This window comes from Marmota marmota, unplaced genomic scaffold (genome assembly GCF_001458135.2).
Source record: "Marmota marmota marmota unplaced genomic scaffold, marMar, whole genome shotgun sequence".
Taxonomy (NCBI): domain Eukaryota; kingdom Metazoa; phylum Chordata; class Mammalia; order Rodentia; family Sciuridae; genus Marmota; species Marmota marmota.
In genome coordinates, this window is record NW_025999962.1 from 7,638,658 (window position 1) to 7,659,572 (window position 20,915).

General features: G+C 38.0%; 1 protein-coding gene across 1 annotated transcript in view; it reads left to right on the forward strand.

Moving 5' to 3' along the window:
- The window catches only part of Enthd1 (ENTH domain containing 1), a 120,607-nt gene extending 100,242 nt beyond the window's left edge, over positions 1-20,365 (forward strand). Inside the window, exons 6-7 of the mRNA XM_015501775.2 lie at positions 6,105-6,500; positions 19,545-20,365. Coding sequence (XP_015357261.1) covers positions 6,105-6,500; positions 19,545-20,146 — 998 coding nt within the window. The 3' untranslated portion in view covers positions 20,147-20,365. The remainder of the gene's footprint in view (positions 1-6,104; positions 6,501-19,544) is intronic.
- The last annotated feature ends 550 nt before the right edge of the window (positions 20,366-20,915 follow it).

A 20,915-nucleotide genomic window follows, 5' to 3' on the forward strand; every position in this document is an offset into this window, starting at 1 on the left:
TTAATGACTAGATCATCCAGATAATAATTTACTGAACAAACATCCATCAAATTCCTGTCAGATATCTGCTAGTCACCTACAGGTTTAACAAATCCAATAGAATTTGTGCCCTGAGGGGTTTGCAGTATAGTGGAGGTGACAGCTCTTTAAACAAGAAATTATGACAAGTTACAAACAACAAATTGGCTTACCACTCTGTTGCCAGAGCTTAGAATAGTGCCCGACACATCCTTGTACTTAGTATGTTTGTCCAATGAACAAATTATATTTAAAATGATGAAATTAGTGAAAAATACGAATATTTACATTGTATTTATTATGCAATAGTGAAGAAAACAAAGGTTTATTTTAACCTGGAGGATAAAAATAGATTCACAAAAGAGGTAGTATTTGAATAGGGCCTTAAACAATGAAATCATTTTTGATGGAGAAGATATTCTAGGTTAAGAAAACAGCGTGAGCGAGAAGACCAGTTAGTTTAGCATAAGGAGATGGAGGAGAATCTCAGGCAGAAAGAACAGCCTGGGTGAGGACGCAGTGCTAAGAGGGGCGTGGAGATGGAAGAACTGGAGAAGTATAGCTGGAGCACAGGGTCAGGAGCATGTGGCACAGAAGAGGCAGGAAAGGTAAACAGAGACTATAATTTGTGCAGAGTCTTATGAACCATAGTAAGTAGCTTGAAGGAGTTATTAGAAAGAAATGACGTGATCTGAGTCTGGGGTTTAACTCAATGATAGAGCGCCTGCCTCGCATGCGAGAGGCCCTGGGTTCTATCCTCAGCATCACATAAAAACAAATAAATAAAAATGAAGATATTGTGTTCATCTACAACTAAAAAAAATTTTAAAAAAAGAGAATAAAAAGAAATGACCTGATCTGATTTTCAGTTTAGAAAGGTCACTCTGTTTTGACTGTGTGGAATGCACTGAGGGGGCAACTGGGGAGACTTAGAGTCCATGATAACAATTGTAGCTCCAAAACAGCAAAACTGACTAGGAAGTTCATGGTCATATTAATAGGGGTAAAGCAAACACTCAAGGATTAGGAGGCTAAAGGATGGTAAGACCTCCCTGTGTAGAACAACAGGAAGTTACTTGTGGCTAGAACTCGAAGTCAGGGCCGGGGATTCAATGTGTGGATTACTCACATACAGGTAATAGTCCTAGTTACAGATCAAGTATGGTAATAGTGTCATCGTGGGAGGTTGTAGAGGCAGAAGAGAAAAGAGTCAAGGATGGACTGTCCACATTTCAAAGGAAAGAGGGGCAGGAGAGAAGATTGCTTAGAAAGGAGACCCGGTTCAGTCAAGGCATCTAAGAGCAATGAGTTTTAAAGAGAGTCTTAAGATGACAACTCCACTCTCCCTTCCCATGCCTGCCCCAGTCAGGAGGCCCACAGCCCTGCAGCTGTAGCTCCTGCACTCCCTGCCACACATACTGTACTGTAACACTAAAAGGTTTGTGCCCACCCTGCCACTACCACACAGGGCAGTGTTCAGAGGCTTCATTTCCTAGCCGAAGCTGTTCCCTTTACTCAGGCACCCTCCATCTTTCTTCTCCCACCTGACTTTTCCTCATCCTTCTCACTCACCTCAGATATCACTGCTTTCAGAAGGCTTCCCTGAACCTCGTACACATCTTTGTACCTCTAAGCCTAACACAGTGCCTAAATTTGTAGTTCAGTATTTGTTTTGGTATTTAATTAACCTAAAAATGAAATATTTCACTGGTCTCCTAGTTGGTTTCCTTATTTCTGTTCTCCCCAGCCCCAGAACATTTTGTATAGATAGATAGCAATTTTCCTAAGGCACTGTATCAGCCAAAATCATGGGTTTAACGCTTTATTAGGGTATAATTGTCATTTAAAAAAATTTTTTTTATATTTATTTTTTTGTAGTGGTAGTTGGGCACAATACCTTTATTTATTTATTTATTTGTTTGTTTATATGGTACTGAGGATCGAACCCAGGGCCTTGCATGTGCGAGGCGAGCACTCTACCACTGAGCCATAACCCCAGCCCAAGGGTGTAGCACTTTATTGGGGTATAATTGTCATTCAGGAAGTTACATGTATTTAAAGTGTATAAATTTCTTCTTTAATCTATGGATATATGAAGTATGTTTTCTAAGTTTCTAAATATTTAGAGTTTCTTCTAGGCATATTGTTAGTTATTTCTAATTCAGCTTCATGTGACCAGAGAATTTAATTATGACTTCAGGCTTTTAAAGCTTATAGAGACTTATGGCCTAGTACACGGCCTATCTTATTGGACAAATCATGTGGACTTGCAAACTTTAAAAAAAAAAAAAAGTATTTCATGCCATGGTTGGTGTGGTACTTTGTAAATGTCCATTAGGTCAAGGTGGTTGATAATGTTAATTCTCCCAGAGCCCTTCTGATGTTTTGTCTACCTGTTTTATCAGTCACTGAGAGAAAGGTGTTAATATCTCCAAATATGAGTGAGATTTGTCTAATTCTTTTTTAAATTCTGTCAGGTTTGGGGGACTAAACTAAGACATATTCAAATTGCTATGTTGTACAAGTATATTCTCTTTGTTTATTCATTTATTGGGAAACTGAAATCTTCTAGACATTGTAAAACTGAACTTGTAATTCATATTATTAGTTATTTACATGTGCTTATTACACATATATTTGTGTGAGTACATATGTAAGACATGAAAACATGGGTATATATGTATTTGTCTATGCATCTATCTATGTAAGCCACACTTGGTCTTAAATTCATTGACAATAGGAATTATAACTTCTATTTGCATATCTCTCCAGAGTCTTAATACATCCTAGTGTGAATGGTAGGTACCAATAAGTGTTTCTTGACTGATAATTTGTATTTTCAGGTTCATATGCAGTATACATTGATGTGCACAGAATCAACATATAAAGCCAACAGTACATAAATTACATATTCACTAATTAAGTTAAACTGAATAGTTACATTCCTCCTCTATGCAAAAGCATGATGCAAGCTATAAAGTCAAAGTGCAAGAACTGTGATGTGTGATGGACTCTACATGGCATATATATAATTAAGTCAAAAAAATGAGTTTATAGAAATAAGTACTTGATAATTTCAGAAAAGGGGAGGATTAGGATGGAGTGGTAGACTGTTGGTAGGTAGTACTTGTTTGAAATGGTCCTTGTGTGATTGATAGGCTTTAAATAATGTGGGGGAGAGGAGCATGTTCCAGTGTAAGCTGTGCAGAAGTTCGTGGTGATGGAGATCAGAGACCTGTGTTTCCAGGTAGGATGAAGCGAAGGGACCAGAAGCACATGGGGTATGTAAGTAAGGAAGAGAGTGGGCTGAAGACTGTCCCCTGTTGAGTAGCAATAGCAAATAAGCAATGGCTAGCCTTTAAAACCCAAGGAACGTGGATTTTGTCATTGACACAAGTGGGAATTTTTGCAGGACTTTTGAATATAAACTATAAATAACTAAAATAGTGATTGAATTGAGGAGGACTAATTTGGCATGTTGCATAGAATGAGCAGGGAGGGAACAAGAAGGCTGGTGGCAGAGAAGCCCTGTACAATCTATTTTCTGGAATCTTCAGGACTCTTCAGCTTTCTATTTAAGAAAACATTGTTCTCCTTGAGATATTCATTTTAAAATCATTACCAATTAGACTTCTTTTTGATCATAGTATTTGATTTCTTTTAAAAATTATCATTTTTAACAGAACTCTAAGCAACTGGGAGATTGCAGTCTGTTTCTCCTGGACTGTTGGGTAAGGGGGCTTGAGAGAAACACAATGACTCCAGTCAATTGGTTTCATTGAATTTTAAGGTTTTGTTCAGTTAAAAAGTTTTGTACTTAACATTAAAATAACCAGCTATTACCGTTGACACTTTATATACCCCAGTTTTGAGATTTAGACTCAGCATTCTTATGAATATTTTCATCAGAAAGTCACTGTCATTCTGAATTGTCCTAGTTTACATATTGCTAAATTTTAAGATGACTTTATTACATATAGAACTAGGCTTTTCTCATATGTAAAATGAAATTCAATGGAAAGTGTTTAATGGAAATTCACCTTTAAAGAATGCTTTTATATAAATATAGTGGCATGCACTTTGAAATCCCATAAATCTAATTTCCTACTAGAGACTTATTAGTATTTTTAACAGAACCTTTTACCAACTCAATAGAACTGGGCCATATGCAAATTAGGAATATTTTAGAAGAGGTTATTTTATCTACCAATTTTCTGTTTCCTTTAATTATTATTAAGACATTAAGTCATATTCAATTTAGAAAAACAAAGGAATGCCAGGTGCAGTGGTGCACACCTGTAATCCCAGCAACTCAGGAGGCTGAGGCAGGAAGATCACAAGTCCAAGACCAGCTTCAGCAACTAAGTGGGGCTCTAAGCAACTTAGTGAGACCTTGTCTCCAAATAAAAAATGAAAAGTCTGGGGACGTGGCAAGTTGCAAAGTGCCTCTGGATTACAAAAAAGAAAAAAAACAAAGGCATTGCTTTTGCTTTAATTCTTGTGCTTCAGTTTTTCCTTTCACTCAACACCATTAAGTACTTCCTCTAGGACTGCCACTGTGAGGTGCTGGAATACAAAGACAGCCTCTGTTAAGATCTTGTCAAGGAGCCTGTCGTCAGGTGGGGCAAGACTTTTAATGAGTGAAGTATTCTCATTACAGAGTCTGAACACAATATGATAAGATCAACAACAAGATGGGGCAAGGAAGAAAAGGAGCAGGACAAGCTTTGCAGAGAAAGTTTTAAAGGATGGGAAGATTGGAAAAAAAGAAAGGAATTCCTAGTGGAGGTAGCAGTAAGTTCCTTGAATTGCTAAATCTTGGATATACCAGCAGCATTTTCCTAGCCTCCAAAATGGTAAAAATGGGAGGAAAGGATTTTAGTATCAAAGAAAATGTTAATATCCCAGAACCTGAAAGTGAAGATGAGAGCCTGTCATGTGCATTATGAAGTGTGTGGCAGCATACAGCGTGAGACACGATCACTCAGGAGTGACTACACCGTTTCTGCATCCTCTTCCCTTCTGGGATCTTCAAATGATAAACTCTTCCTTTTGCCCTCTCTCACCTAGTTATGCTTCTAATTTCATGAACTCAGTCTCTTCAAAATAATTTTCTTTCTTACCTAGGTACAGATGAAATTGTTTGAGAGCAAGATAACAGTTTGCATCTAGATATTCAGGTTAAGTCTGTAACTCAAAGATTCTGTAGGCATTCTTCCATCAGGTCTACTTTAAGTTTTAGTTTCTTATAACCCCTTCAGTCTCTTCTATTTGTAATCAATAGCATGTGTCTGTCATATTTCAGGCTCTGTTCTAGGTGCTTTGTGGCATATATTTCTGATCTTGCAGAACTTACATTTTAGTAATTGTCACAACACTTCTGAAAGATCTTTTATTCCACATGGACAAAGGATTTATTAAAATTATGCTCCTACCTAAAGTGCTGAGTTTCTTTAATGGGCCTCCTGTACAAGGGGAAGAAGATGTTCCTTATTCCAGGGGAAAAGTCGCTTTTTTTTTTAATTTTTTTTTTTTTTGTTTAGTTGTAGATGGACAAATACCTTTATTTTGTTTATTTATTTTTATGTGGTGCTGAGGATCTAACCCAGGGTCCTGCATGTGCTAGGCAAACGCTCTACCACTGAGCCCCAGCCCCAGCCCCAGCCCCAGGAAAATGCTTTTTTGTAGTCGAGGGTTCTATAAGGATAGACCAGTAAGATGTGGCAAATTTTCACTAGTTTATCTTGTAAAAAAATGAAAGTTTGAAGGTACCAAAAATATGGTGGTTTCAGAGACAGATAAGTGGGTGAAGGAAGAAATATTTAAAGACAAGTTATTTGAAGCTCTCCTTGCCTTGTGTTTTAGTGAGGAGAGGGAGAAGGCAGCCACCAAATGACTAAGGCATCAATTATAGCTTGGATGTGCTTTAAATAGAATATAGAAGCATAGTAAGAAAACAGAAGGACTAAATAGGGAAGAAGTCTGTTGGGGCATTAAAAACCCTATTTATTAAAATTGCAATGGATCTGAAATAGAATATTTTCAGTTTTATTTTTTAATTATGGTTCTTATTTGTTACTTTATAGATGCTGTACCTACTCCCTCAGAAAAAAGCCCATCTCTGCAGACAAATGTGAGTTTGGACAAGAAATCAGAGAATACCATTACAGATACTGTAGCCAAAAACCCCTTGCAAACACTGCAGAAAAGGCAGGCAGCCTCAGAAAGTTTTGAAACATTGACAACTTTACCAGCATTTTGGTCATCGAGTAAAGAAGAGTTTATCAGTTCCGATTTAAGGATATCACAGTCAGATTCTACTTCCTATAACCAGTCCTCTATAGAGACACTGTATGTCTCTCCCTCATTCGAAACATGTAACCCCACGAAGGGGACTGTAATCAACAAGGACCTTCAGAAACCAGTGCAGGCCAGCGCTGTTCAAATGCACGATGCAGACCTCAAGGCCCCAGCCACATGGGGTGAGTCTACCAACAAACACAGTGATTTGAAGCTTTCCTTCTTCTGAAACATTCTTCTTTTACCTTTCTCTCCTTTTACCTCCTTTTTTGTTCCCTCCTTTCACTCTTCATCAGTGATATTAAAAAGTAAAATACCATAAACATACTTCTCAATTGGGAAAATACCCCTTTTATTAAAGGGCTAGTACATAATTTATCTTTGTGGGTTACACATATTTGATTGACTATATTACCATAAATTCTGAGTAATTTGGTATAAACCAAAATAGAAGGAACTAGCATTAACCAAGAGCTTAAGAGAATACATATAAAAGAATTGGTTATGGCATATATGTATGTGTGCTTTTTTAAAAAAGGCCTTTTTTTAAAGGTACAAGAGACGTTGTCCTTTTCCTGTCTGTACAAAACAGTGAGAAGGTTGTGATATTGTTTAGACTGGGTGATAAAGGATAGAGCCAGTTGGGACTCCAAGTTATTGGCTGTCAGTTATTAAATCCTGTGTTATATAATTATACTTTCTTCTAAAAAGTTAATTAGTATAAGAATAATTTGCTTGCTCATGCATTTTTCAAAGACTAAGTCATAGTTTTATTGGTTCTTATGTATGATAATGATTACCAATTCATAAATTCAAAATTTTCAATATGAATCCTTTAAACTGCCTCAAACACAGATCAAAAGTACATATAAATACAAATAATGGAAGTTACCATGTTGAGGTTAAATATTTTTACCTTGTTTCTACTAAGGTCATTGAATAATAAAGATTCTCCCACTATTCTTCAAAAACCTTTTGGTATTGAATAGCCTAACAGTTGTAAACCCAATTCTTAATTGTCACTAAATAAACTTTCTGCTGAGACTATTTATGTGGAAACCAATTAGTACTAGTTATGGCAGCGGTGATCGCCTATATGCATGGCTATCCTCTGGGAAGTTGTTACTATTGGTTTATTACTTCACAAATACTATGAAAAAAATAGTTAAATAAATAATTTAATAACTGACAAAATAAATACTTTTTGGACCAGTGTCTCAGTACCATATATAGTTAATAAAATTTAGCAAGAGATTCCTCTAAAAAACCAGTTAGCAAGGATGACTTTTGCTTCTGGCTATAATGAAATAGGATAGTATTAGTCTAACCCTACCCCCCAAATTAACTTTAAACCCTGGAAAATTAGTAAAAGCTAGTTTAAGTTCTCATAAGACAAACTAGATAGAAAACACACATAATGGAATAAGATCTCAAGGGGAAGGACATTGAGATGAGTCCCACATTCACCCTAGTCCCCACCCCACCTTGGGTCCAAGGCCAGGATTTTCACAGCCTCATTGTATTTGGGTGACAGAATTGGAGTTAGGGGCTTCCAAACTGTCAGGGTCTGAAGAGGTCCAAATTCTAGAGAATAGGGAATCACAGAGAAATCTAACGGACTTTGTGTAATTGCCTGCTGTGAAGATGCATATGTTCTGGATGAGATGCCAAAAAACTTAATGTGAAACAATTTCTTAGAAACCAAGCAGAGATTCTGATCATCTTGTGATGCAGGGATACAGAGATTGGAGTTCAGGATATGCCAAATGGAAGGGGCCTTGGTAAATACTCTATGCTTTCAATTAGGACACTCTAGGAGTAAGGACAACCCAGAAATAAGGCAGCCCTCACAAACACTGAAGTCTGTCTTCAGCTATAGCAGTGCTTGGCACATTCTCCATCGGCCTTCTGGAAGACAAACCCTTTCTTAAGAGCTTCTGTAATTTTTCGTGAAAAATATTTTGGCATTCAACAATACCAGAAATATGGAAGAAAAACAGACAACAGAAACAGGTAATCTATATTCTAAAGTTATAAGGTAGCTACTTTAAAATAACTATGATTAATATGATCAAGAAAAGAGAGGAAAAGGTCGAGAATGTCTTCAGATTACTGATATCTGTTTTTTTAAAAAAAATAATGAAAATATTAGAGCTGAAAAACAGTAGCTGAAGTTAAGCCCCCCGAGGGTCCCCTTCAGTCTACACAGTCTGTGATGTCAAAACAGAGAGCTCAGTGCTGGTGGAGAAGCTGGACAGTAATGAAGGAAACCCTAAAAGGGAAGGAGACTCTGACCCGGTGAGCCCCATAAATTATGTATGAATTCTGCCCATTCCTGACTAACTACAAAACTACATATGTAGGGGGAACCCAGTGAGTGTGACTAAATAAAAAAAAAAATCCTCTGGAAGCTAGAAGAACTCAGAAGAAATTTCAGCTTCTCTTCACTGCAAGGGTAACAGTGGATGAATCCAGCCAAGTCATTTTTTTTTTTTTTACTATAACAAAAATCATTCTTCAGAAAGATTGTCAGAATCAAGAGACTCTACAGTATGTCCAAATGTCCAAAATAAAATTTAAAAATCACTAGGCATTTGAAGAGTTAGGAAAACATGAGCTGTAATGAAGATATACAAAATCAATAGAACCTGACCTTTTGATGGTGCAATTAGCAGTCAAGTTCATAAAGCAGCTATTAAAAATGTATTCAGGGACTTACAGTATTCACAATGAATGAGCAGATGAGGGACTCTCCACAGACAGAAACTGTTTTTAAAGAACCAAAGAGATGTTCTAGAGATGAAAAATAAATAACTAAGTTTAAAATTTTGCTGGAGATGCTTAACAGTAGATTGGAAACGAAAGAAGAAAGAGTAAGTGAATTAGAAGACAGAGCAGCAGGGATTATCTAATCTGAAAATGGGAAGGAAAATATTTTTAAAAATTTTTGAGACTCAGAGTCTAAGAGGACAATATCAAGTAATTTGTCATTGGCATAATTGGAGTTCCAGAAGGAAAATAGAAATGGGTAGAAAATTTATTTGAAGAGATAATAACCAAAACTTTCCAAATTTGTAGACAAAACAAACTTTCAGGTCCAAAACACTCAAGCAGGCTGTACACAAAGAAAACCATCCACAGGCACAGTATAATTCATCAGTGGATGAACTCCAGAGGCAGAATTTCAAAAGCAGTAAGAAAAAATGTCATATTACATATAAAGAACAACATGTATGATGCCTGACTCTTCATCATAAGTAATATAATGGATACAATGAAAATCCCTCTTATAGTGTTAAAAGACAAAATCTGTGGACCTGGAATTCTGTGTCTAGCAAAAAGAATAAGGTGGGTGAAGATATGACATATGCAAATAAATAAGAACTTAGCTAATGATCATGAAATCTGCACTACAAAAAAATAGTATGGAAATATTTTTCAGACTAATAAGAAATTCTACTAGATAGTAACTTGCATCTACAAATAAAAATGATAAGTACTGGAAATGATAAATATGTGTGTAAATAAAAAGGCAGATATAATTGTTTAAAGCAAAAATCATGCTACTATATTTTGAGATTTAAAACAGATTAACAACATTGCACAAAGAATGGGGAGTTTAAAATAATACAGTATTAGCTGTAATTCATGATAAGTTAAACATGCATGTTTAGTCACATTTTTTTTAGAAAGGAAAGATAAAATAGCTAAATTCCTGTTGAGGAATTAATATAGAACACTAAAAATACATTTGATTATCAGAAAAGAGAGATGGCAAGGAGGAACTAAAAAGCAGACAAATAGAGAGCAAATATAAAATAGAAGACCTAAACCCAACCATTTTAATAATCATATTAAATGTGAGTAGAATAAATATTCTAATTAAAAGGAAAATACTTTCAGGTTTGATAGAAAAGCAAGACTCAACTATATGCTATCTGTAAGGGAAGTACTTTAAAAACAAACACATACAGAATTCCAGGTTGACTGAAGGTAAAAGGATTAAAATATATACACTATGCAAGCTGCATAAGAAAGCAAGAGTGACTATGTTAATATCAGACAAAATAGACTTCAAGACAGGGATTATTACTAGAGGTAAAAAAAAAGTCATTTCATATTGACAAGTCAAGCACCTCAGGATGTGACCTATGTCACATCTAAGTACATACGCACCTAATACCACCCTTAAAACTGAATGAAGCAAAAACTGACAGAATTATAGAGAGAAATAGACAAATCCACAGTCGTAATTAAAGATTTTAACCCTTTCAGAAATTAAGAGAACAACGAGGCACCAAAAAAATCTGAAATCATAGGAAAATGAGTAGCTCTACCAAAATTCTTAATAACTTAATTGACATCTATAAAACACCATATCCAACCACTGCAGGGTACATTCTTTTTCAAGTGCAAAATGAACATTCACTGAGAGATTGTGTACTGCATCATTAAAGACAAAAGGTAGGGCTGGGGATGTGGCTCAAGCGGTAGCGCACTGGCCTGGCATGTGCGGGGTGCTGGGTTCGATCCACCACATAAAATAAAAATAAAGATGTTGTGTCCACCGAAAACTGAAAAATAAATATAAAAAGGACAAAAGGTAATAAGGATGCTAACACACAATGAGGTAGGGGGAGGGAAAACTAGACAAAAGGGAGTGAAGGGAAGAGAGAGGCGATGAGAGTAGGAAAGACAGTAGAATGAATCAGATATAACTTTTTATTTTCATATATGAATACACAACCAGTGTAACTGCACGTCAGGTACAACCACAAGAATGGGAAGTTATACCCCATGTATGTACAATATGTCAAAATACACTCTACTGTCATGTATATATAAAAAGAATAGATTAAAAATAATCAGGTTAAAGAAAAAAAAGGTAAATAAACAATAGTTGGAAATTTAGCCATACACTTTGACCACAGAGGATGAGGTAGAGGGAGATAGCCAGGGGTCCTGGTAAAGCATAACCTGGGCAAGGTGGACTAGAGTTGAGAATCCAGGAGAAGGATCTACCTCATCCAAGGGCTATAAGGAAGAAAAAAGGATATATCAGGTGTGAGGGAAGGGATTGTTATTATTTTTGTTTTTAAAAATTAAGATGCATTTATGTGCCCTATGCCGTAATTAAGGGCCTCAATTTCTTACTATCAGAAGTCACCTGCCAAGCCTGAGGAGTTTAAAATGGCGTAGTGGCTATGGCATGAGTGGTGAAAATTTAGAGTCGTCACTGTAGAAATGGGAGAAGGAGCTGGTAAGATGGGAGGGTTGAGGGTAGTCGTTTGTGCCTCATGGTTTGCAGAGTTCTCTGCTTTTCTCCAGTACTGAGAAGCCTGAGCCGAGGAATGAGAAGGCTAGTGTTTAAATCATGGAAGCTTAGGACAGAGTTGGTCAGCTGCAGCCTGCGGGCCCAGTCTGACCACTGCCTGTATTGGTAAAGAAAGTGTTGTTTGGCTAATTTGTTTACATATTATCTTCTGTGACTTTTGTGCTACAAGGTCAAAATTGAGAATAGTAGTTGCAACAGAGACTGCAATAGCCCACAAAGCCAAAAATATTTTCTATCTGGGCTTTTACAGAAAAGGTTGGCATGGATCACATGTTAGCAGATAAGACAGAAGTCAAGCTTAGGCAAGACAGCGGTTGAAGTGATGGATAATAGGGATCTAGACTGGATGAGAAACAAGGCAGAGCCAGGTGGCACTGATAGAGGGAGAGAAAACAACATGATCATTTGATCTCTTGCCTCAGTATGGCCAAGTGTACATGTATTCAAATGAATTGCAGGTCTGGAAGTGAGTGGAAGGAAAGCGTCCTGCAAAACAAGGCTTCACAGTGCTGATTCCTGGCGAATTCAAGAAATGATGAGCTGGGATGGATGGCCAGGCTTCATGGCCTGGCACTTGGATGGTGGAGGGTAGAGAAGATAGTGCCGATCTCTTGGTTTTGTCCTAAGAGGTAATTTGTTCACATGAAGGGTCCAGGTCTGACATTATTAACTCTTTGGGGTTAATGATCTGGAAAAATTTCAAAACACCTGGCTGGTCATATTTTAGTGGATCTCAAATATAAGAAGGAGGCTGTGAAGGCAACCACCTAGTACGCCTAGGAGCAGGCTTGCTTCGGCAACCTTGTTGACTTCTGATACTAAATAACTTCCTGGGACAGCCTACTGCTTCTTCTCCATTTAAGTTATTTGTCTGTAGCTCAAGCTATTATTTTAAGTCATTAGCTATTTTATCATGCACACTAAAAAAAAATTTTAAAAAATAGGAGCTAGCTGAAGCCAGATGTGGTAGCAGACAGCTTCCATCACATTCTCAGAATCCTCAGCTATAGGAAGTGAGTTGGGCTACACTGGACACTTTCCAATTTTTTTGGAGGGAATAAAATCTGTTCTATCCTCATGAGAGACAGTGGTGGGGCTTCCTGTGCTTCTGAAGGGTGGTCCTGGGGTAGTTCTTATAGTTCTTTCTCAGTTCACCCTTGCTAGTGAAAGAAACCAAACAACACACACACACACACACACACACACACGCGCACACACACACAAGACCTGTTAGCCATGCCCTTTTCCTTTGTGTCTATAAAAGGCTTCAAAGCCAGAACAATTAGCAATTTCCCCTAAAAGAAATGAGTAAATTGGTAGAAACCCATTCTGTAAAGTATACTAGCTAATGCTGAGCTACTGGCCAGATAGGCTGAGAAGCACCTGCAGAGGAGAGGGGAAGGGGGCCTCAGCCGCACCCCTCCGGGCTCCTGCCTGTCAGTGCAAGGGCAAGAAGATGCCCAGTTGCTTTTTTTAAAGAAGGAAATGAAATTTACTTTGTAGATAAATGAGAAAATTCATCTTTAATCCAAAAATCCATTTTCCCCAATAAAAATTTGACATAAGTGGTTTAGAAGCTTCTTTAATCTATTTCTCTTATGTTGCTTATTTATAATAACATTAAAATTATCAGATGTTAAACTGTCTAAAAAATTGAGATCTAACTCATTCTATAAGATGCACCCTTTTAAACTGTATAATTTAGTATTTTTGGAGTATTTTCAGAATTATTCAGTCATCATCACTAACTACAGAATATTTCATTACCTCAAAAAGTCCTGTACCCATATTGGCAGTCACTCCCTGTTCCCTTTCCCCTTCCCCCAGCTCATGGCAACCACTAATCTACTTTCTGTTTCTGTGTAGGCCTGTGCTGGCCACTCATATACATGCAGTCATCCATGTACTCTGGCCCGTTTGTCTGGTCCTTCACTAAGCATACTGTTTTCAAAGTTCACCCATACTGCAGGATGTATCAGTACTTCATCCTTTTTTATGGACAAATAAAATAATACTCCATTGTATACACCTACACATTTTGTTTATCCATTATCAGTTGATGGACTTTGGCTTGTTTCCATTTTTGTGGCATTATAAATAATTCTGTGGTGAACATTTATGTACAATGTTTGTGTGTGTGTGTGTGTGTGTGTGTGTGTGTGTGTTTTGCTGGAGATTGAACCCAGGGCCTTATGCATGCAAGGCAGGGACTCTACCAACTGAACTATATCCCCAGCCCACAATGTTACATTTTTAACCACAGAAAATAGAATAGTTTAATTTGTATGTATAGTTAACTTGATAGTCATTACATGCAGCTAGAACACTGAAGACGATTAACTGGGGAATGAAAAAACCCTCCGTTGTACAGTGAACTGTTCTAAGTATTTTGCCAGCCAGGGGCTTGTTATGTTCAGAAAATTTTATATTTACAGCTAACAGGGGTTTATAAAATATTTCTAGAGGTTTATTTGTTGTTTCAGTTTGGGAGCACAATTCTTCTAAATGCATTTTAAATTAAACGCTGTAAGATCTTAATTGGTCCAGTATTATTTATGAGTTAAAAGTTAAAGGGGCTGGGGATGTGGCTCAAGCGGTAGCACGCTCGCCTGGCATGTGTGCGGCCCGGTTCGATCCTCAGCACCACATACAAAGATGTTGTGTCCGCCGAAAACTGAAAAATAAATTTTTAAAAAATTCTCTCTCTCTCTCTCTCTCTCTCTCTCTCTCTCTCTCTCTCTCTCTCTCTCAAAAAAAAAAAAAAAAAAAAAAAAAGTTAAAGCTGACACACCAGTCCTTGGAATGATCTTTTCAGTGCCGCCTTCCAGCAGGCTCAGCAGCAGGCCTGTGTGTGTCACACAGGGAGATTGTAAAACCTGCCTCGGTGCATCTTACTTGCAGTGTTTGCTGCCTGTCATCTCTGTTGAGTGGGCTGTATGGAAAGGATGAAGTTTAGCGAGATGCTCAGACCACTTCGCAGGAGCCAGAGAAGGGGGATCAAATGGTGCAGAGATGCATCCCAAGAGCAGAGTGAAGTGTGGTACAGCTGTGTAGTGTTTGGAAACAAAAGTAAATTGGTGTGTGGCAATTAGAGACAAATGGCTTTATAAGTGCAAGCGTCATACATCCTGGGAATCAAGCTGTAGAAGTACAGACAATGACAAGCCGTGACCACAAAGGAAGAGAAAGGTGAACAGAGAGTAGAAAACAGTGGTTCTCCAAGTTCAGCATACCACAGAGACACCTGGAAGCTGGTTAAAATTCAGTTTTCTGGGCCCAACTCTCAATTTCTGTTTTCGTAGGTCTGAGATAGGGCCAAAGAACCTCATTTCAAACAAGTTCCCAGATGCTGCTGCTACATTCAAGAACCACTAGCATAAAGTTAAGCCAAGATTTTTAGTCGTAGCATGTATCCATCACTAACATAACTATTAACTCTTTGTATATGATAGCACTATATTAATATTTGGCTCAAAATTGTCCTCTTGACCTATTTAGAAGTTTCTTCTTAAATCCTTTCTGACCAGAGTGAACACAGATTCCCCTATTTCTACAAGTTTCTTAGTGTTCTAGCAAATATGTTTTTTGTTTTTTTTGTTTGTTTGTTTGTTTGTTTATTCTTGGGGGTAGAGCTGGTATCGGGGATTGAACTCAGGGGCACTCAACCACTGAGCCACATCCCCAGCCCTTTTTTTGTATTTTTTTAAGAGACAGGGGTCTCACTGTGTTGCTTAGCACCTCACTGTAGCTGAAGCTGGCTTTGAACTCGTGATCCTCCTGCCTCAGCCTCCCATGCTGCTGGGATTACAGACATGCACCACTATACCTAGCTCAAATATGTTTTAGATCCTAGAATCTTGGGATCTATTCAAGGACATACAGATCCGCCACCTAATGCATTAAACACCCTGCCAGAGTCATTCGGTCTGTGTGTGAGCTCAGTGTCAAGAAACTTACCATTTCCCAAAGCAGCATGTTTCATGCATGAAAAATGATGATGTTTAGAAAATTTTATTGCATAAAAATTGGGCTAAAACATGTTTTCCTATATCTTTCATCTATTGATCACAGTTCTAAAGGGACAATAGGATAAACAGATGATATTGCTAAGGTTTTGCAACTATCTTCAAATAAACACAGTCTCTCATTCTTTGTCCCACATTCTGTTTCAGATAAGGATTCGTGAATCTTTCAGCCATTCCTTATGAATAAGATGTCAAATGCACTTGTTATCCTGGTTACCTGCCTTATAAATTTACATCCAAAATTTAATATAATTATCTATTAGAAAAAAAATTATAAGATAGTAGAATGGTATGGCAGGAGAATCTATTGGTTAAGCTCATACACTTTAAGATAAAAGAGTTACTTGATTGGAATCCTGTTTCTACTTCCTTTTAGCCTTGAAATCTTGGGAAATATTTCTAGCCTCTTAGTGAGTCCTTTGCCTCATATTTAAAATGATATTCCATGTCAGTGCTTATTAGTCTGTGTTCGTTGATGTAACAAAATACTTAGGGCTGGATACTTTACCAGTAAAAAAAAAAGGTTTGTTTAGCTCGCAGTTTAGAATATTTAAGAGCACAGCACCAGCATCTGCTTGGCTCTGGCACCGGCCCCCTTGGCAACCTTACAACGGATGGATGGGATCATTGCAGGGACACATGTGAGAGTGAAGGATCACATGGTGAGACAGGAAGCCAAAGAAGGATCTGGGGTCAGCCTTTCTCTTTTATAACAATGCACTCTTGTGGAACTGACCTGGGTCCTATGAGAACCACATTAATCCCTTCCAAGGACAGCTCTGCCTGATGACCTGACCACTTCCCACTAGGCTCCTCCTCTTAAAGGTTCTATCACCTCCTATATCGCCACCTGGGAACCAAGCTTCCAGCACCTGAACCTAGGGGAAAGAAACCACAGCCAAACTGTAGCAGGTGCTAAACAAAGAGAATTAGAAAACATTTATTTGAAAAGTAGTTAAATCCTTAGACTTTACCTTGCCAAAGAGGTGAACGATTACCCTGAATACCTACCCACCCCTACAGCTCCTGGCAAAGTCTGCAGGTTTGTTTTCTGGAGAAAGTCTGTGAAATGAGACATGCTAGGGACAGTTGAGGGTGAGGGTACTATAACCAAGCCTCAGTGGCACAAGCCAACTAACTGCTGAGCCTCAGCCCCTTCTCCCCACTGGCTCCACCCACTCTGGTGACTGGACCTTTACCCTCCAGGCAGGAGAACTCTTCTCAGAAGAATCTAGCTGGCCTTGGAGGAAGGAACCAAAGATATTGACATGAGTAGTTCCCCAGCAAGTAACCCACCCAGGGGCTCTACCCCGAGCTCCATGTTCTTTCTCAAAGCTTCCCTCCAGTTTCTGAATCCTTTATTTTCCATCGGACGCAGACAAGGATTGCCAAACGTCTGAAAAAGCTTCTCACATGGAAAAGTGGGGCAAAAAACAAAGAAAAATAACTTGGAGGAAGCAAGTTACTCTATGAAGGGAAAAGAAAACTTTTTTAAAAACTTAATAGCAGAAATGAAAACCTCAGTGGTGGGATTGGGAGATAAAGTTGACAAAATCTCCAAGAAAATAGAGCAAAGGTTGGGAAAATAGGAAAATTAGAAAACCAGTTTAAGAGGTCTGACATCAAAATAAGAAGAAGTTCAGAAAGAACAGAAAACAATTAAGTTATTGAAGAAAATTTTTTTGAAGCTGAAAGAAACGAGTTGCCAGTTGAGTGTCCACCTCCACTTGACCTTCGTGAAGGTCTCGCCACAGGGCACCGAACTGGGGCTCCAGACACCAGCCACAGAGGAAGTTCTCTGGTACCTCAGAGATAAAGGAAATTTAGACAAAATCAGAACTAGAATGGTTCCAACTCCTGAATAGCAATACAGGAAACAAGAGGATGAACCATGGCCTTCAGAATTCTGAAAGAAAAGAGATTCTTTATTAAGCACACTGTCATTAAGCTTAAAGTTAGAATTACAGACCCTTTCAGTCAGGCAGGTGCCTCGGCCTTTCCCCCTCGTGCATCTTGTTCAGCAACTCCTGAAGACGGTGCTTCAGCACAGTGAGGCTAACAGAGGAGGAGGAGGACGTGGGATATACAACGCAGGGCACCAGCTGGGGAAGATGGTGAAGGGACATGTCAGATGACAGCTGTGATCCAGACACAAAGTACACCTAGTTCAGAGTGCAGCAGTGCGACTCAGGACACACGCACTCACTCGAGACTTTCCTCGTTGACGTGCCACTGGCTTGGGCGGCTTTTTAACCCAAGGATAGAATGTCTGCTGGATGAGCCTGACCTAGATTCTTGAGTGTGCTTGGCTTGGCCTGATCATGTGCTGATGAAATTCCTGCTTCCATTTTGTGTCCTGCTGCTACACCAGCTGAGAATACTTGTTTCATCCCCAAAAAAAGTTTCTTATGATTGGCATTTTGCCTGAGAACTGGAGATAGGCTGCAAAGGGCTTTGAAGCAAAAAATGGAGAGTAGCTGCCTGCTCTGACCATATTTTTATAGAGTTCCAATTTACTTTAGAAGGGACATGAATATGAATAAAATAATAAAGATAATCATGTGTGCTAAGAGGTAGGCATCTGTTTCCCTGTTCTGTGATGTGCACTGAATAAGTCTTTTTTTAAATAGCAAGTTCAGAGTGAGTCGCAAAGACTTGAGAAATGGATTTCACCAATTTGTACCATGTATCTATAAAGGAATGCAAATAGATATTGCAAGAAGACAACATTCTGTGTTTAGGAATGTTTAGAAAACACTTGAATAAGATACCAGAGAGTTCTCAGAATTTTAAACGTGCTGATGGACATTGCTAATCTCCTAATGGGAGGCACAGGTACAATTTCCCATTCCTGATGCACTAGGAAGCCCAATTTTCACAAAATGCCTAACATCTTCAGGAACACACTGTATCTCAGAATGGTTTGGGAAATAATGATTTGTAATGAAGTGTGAGAGAAAGTATTTAACATGATTTTGCACAAAAGGAAGTCAACTTTTTCTTGAATCTTTAATTTTACAGAAAACAGGTTGAGAATACTTTTTATTACTTATAATTTCCTGGTGAAGAAAATTATCATAGCTGTGTGTGAAAGTAATCAGGATGTCAGATAAGTCGGACTCCACTCTTGACTGTATTTGACCATAAAAGAAAAAAAATTAATTTCTCTAAATTTTGTAGCCTTGTAGTAGTTGGAGTTCATTTTATCATCATAATCTCTTCAGGGGAAGAAAAGATGAAGGACTAAGTTCCAGCCTTCGCAGAGTTTCTACTTTAAATACCAACTTAAAATGCTGCCACTAAGAAGGGTTTAATACTTTTCTTTCTCTGATGAAGTTTATAATAGTATAAAAATATGTTGGGCAGGATTGGGGAGTCAAGATGAATGTTGATAATTCTATTTGGTGTTTATTTCCATGGTATTATTTTATTTATTGATTGATTGATTGATTTTAGTTGTAGTTGGATACAATACCTTTATTTTATTTATTCATTTTTATGTGGTGCTGAGAATCAAACCCAGGGCTTTGCACATGGTAGCCGAGAGCTCTACTGCTGACCACAACCCCAGCCCCTCCGTGGTATTATTGTAGCTATCTCACCGATACCATGTATCTCAACAATACTGTGTATAAATTTATGTGTATGTACATATATGTACTTATATGTGCATACACATACATACGTACATTGTATATTTTCTCAGTTTCCTGCTTTGGATTTTTAAGGCTTATTATGAATATTTAACCTTTAAAATTCCAAGTAGTTTATATTGAGATTTTCTTGGTAGGCTTTTACATTATAGAATTATTCTAGCTATTACTCCCATTTGTTTATTACATATCTTTCTCATTTATACATTTTAGTTCCAACTACCTCTGAGGGAACATCTTCCTTTTCTACTTTATCTGTGTCATCTCCTGATTTGAACTCTCCAGAGAAGTCAGTTCATCACTTCCCCCCTACCTTGCCTGGGTCTTCCTTGTGGACTTTGTCCCACCAGCAGTCACGTTCTGCCTCCCTTCAACATAAAGATAAGACAGCCAAGGCTCAACAACATTTTACTCCCAGTGGTCCATTGTTTTCTGATGAAGAGGAAAATGACAGCTTCAATCTACTAGAAATGCTTCCAGATAACTCTGATTCTGCTAAGAAGACAAGTCATATTTCCAGGAGTAATTGGGTAGAGTTCTCTGCCCAAAATGTAGACCACTCCTGCTCTGTCCCCTGTTCTAGTTTTCAACCAACCAAAGGCTTGCCTAGGGAACCCGAAGCAAAGAGTTCCATTAAAGTTCTCCTAGGGGATGTAAAAAGTGCAGTAGTTAGACTACACGAAGATCTGAGCACAGTGATACAAGAACTCAGTGTCATCAGCAGCCATCTCATAAGCATGAGTGGGAGTAGTCTGCAAACCAGCAAATCTTTGCAGGACCCCCAGTCTTCTGAGGGAAGTTCAGATGAAATCTAATCATCTCAGCTGACATTTTGATAGAACTCGGTGGTTCCACGTCTCAAAGACTTACATTAGCATTTTCTAGATTCCCGTAACCATGGGCAAAAAGTAATGGTTTAATTTCTCCTTGCTGGGTTTATTAACAAACCAGTAAATTCATTTGGATGGTTTATTTTTTAAGAGAAAGAAGTCACTTTGATAATTTCAGATTTAGATACTAATTCATTTGAAACTAAAGAGAATTTCATTCTTTATCTCAAAATTGGGGAAGCATTAGTGAAAGTTTTGGCAAGACTTCAAACTGTAAATAACTATTTGAAAGCTCTTGGATAAGTGAGCGGTAAGAAACCTCTCATTTCCCAGCTGTGTGGAGTCCCACTGTTCACATGCCTCTGCCAGGACCTGGGAGAACTGTATTGGAGTGCACCTCTCACATGTTCTCTTGCAAGTTTCAAGTCCTACAAACCAAAGGCCAGAAATCTCCCTTTTCTTCTCTCAGATGTCAGTGTTGAGAGCTAAGTTGAAAATTCAAGTAGGATGTGGGACAGGTGCTTTGTTGTTAATATACATTTCAAAGTGAATTCAAGCACATACTTTTTTCTTCTTCTATTTCAGAAAATAAATTTGTTTTTTTCACCTTATGTATATCTTTTTAATTCATTAAGACAGTCTTTCAAATAGAAACGTCTCAATTATTTATGGACAAAATGACCTAGTTTGGGGATTCTAGACTAGTGATTCCCAACCCTGCTATACATTAGAATCACCACAGAAACTTTGATTT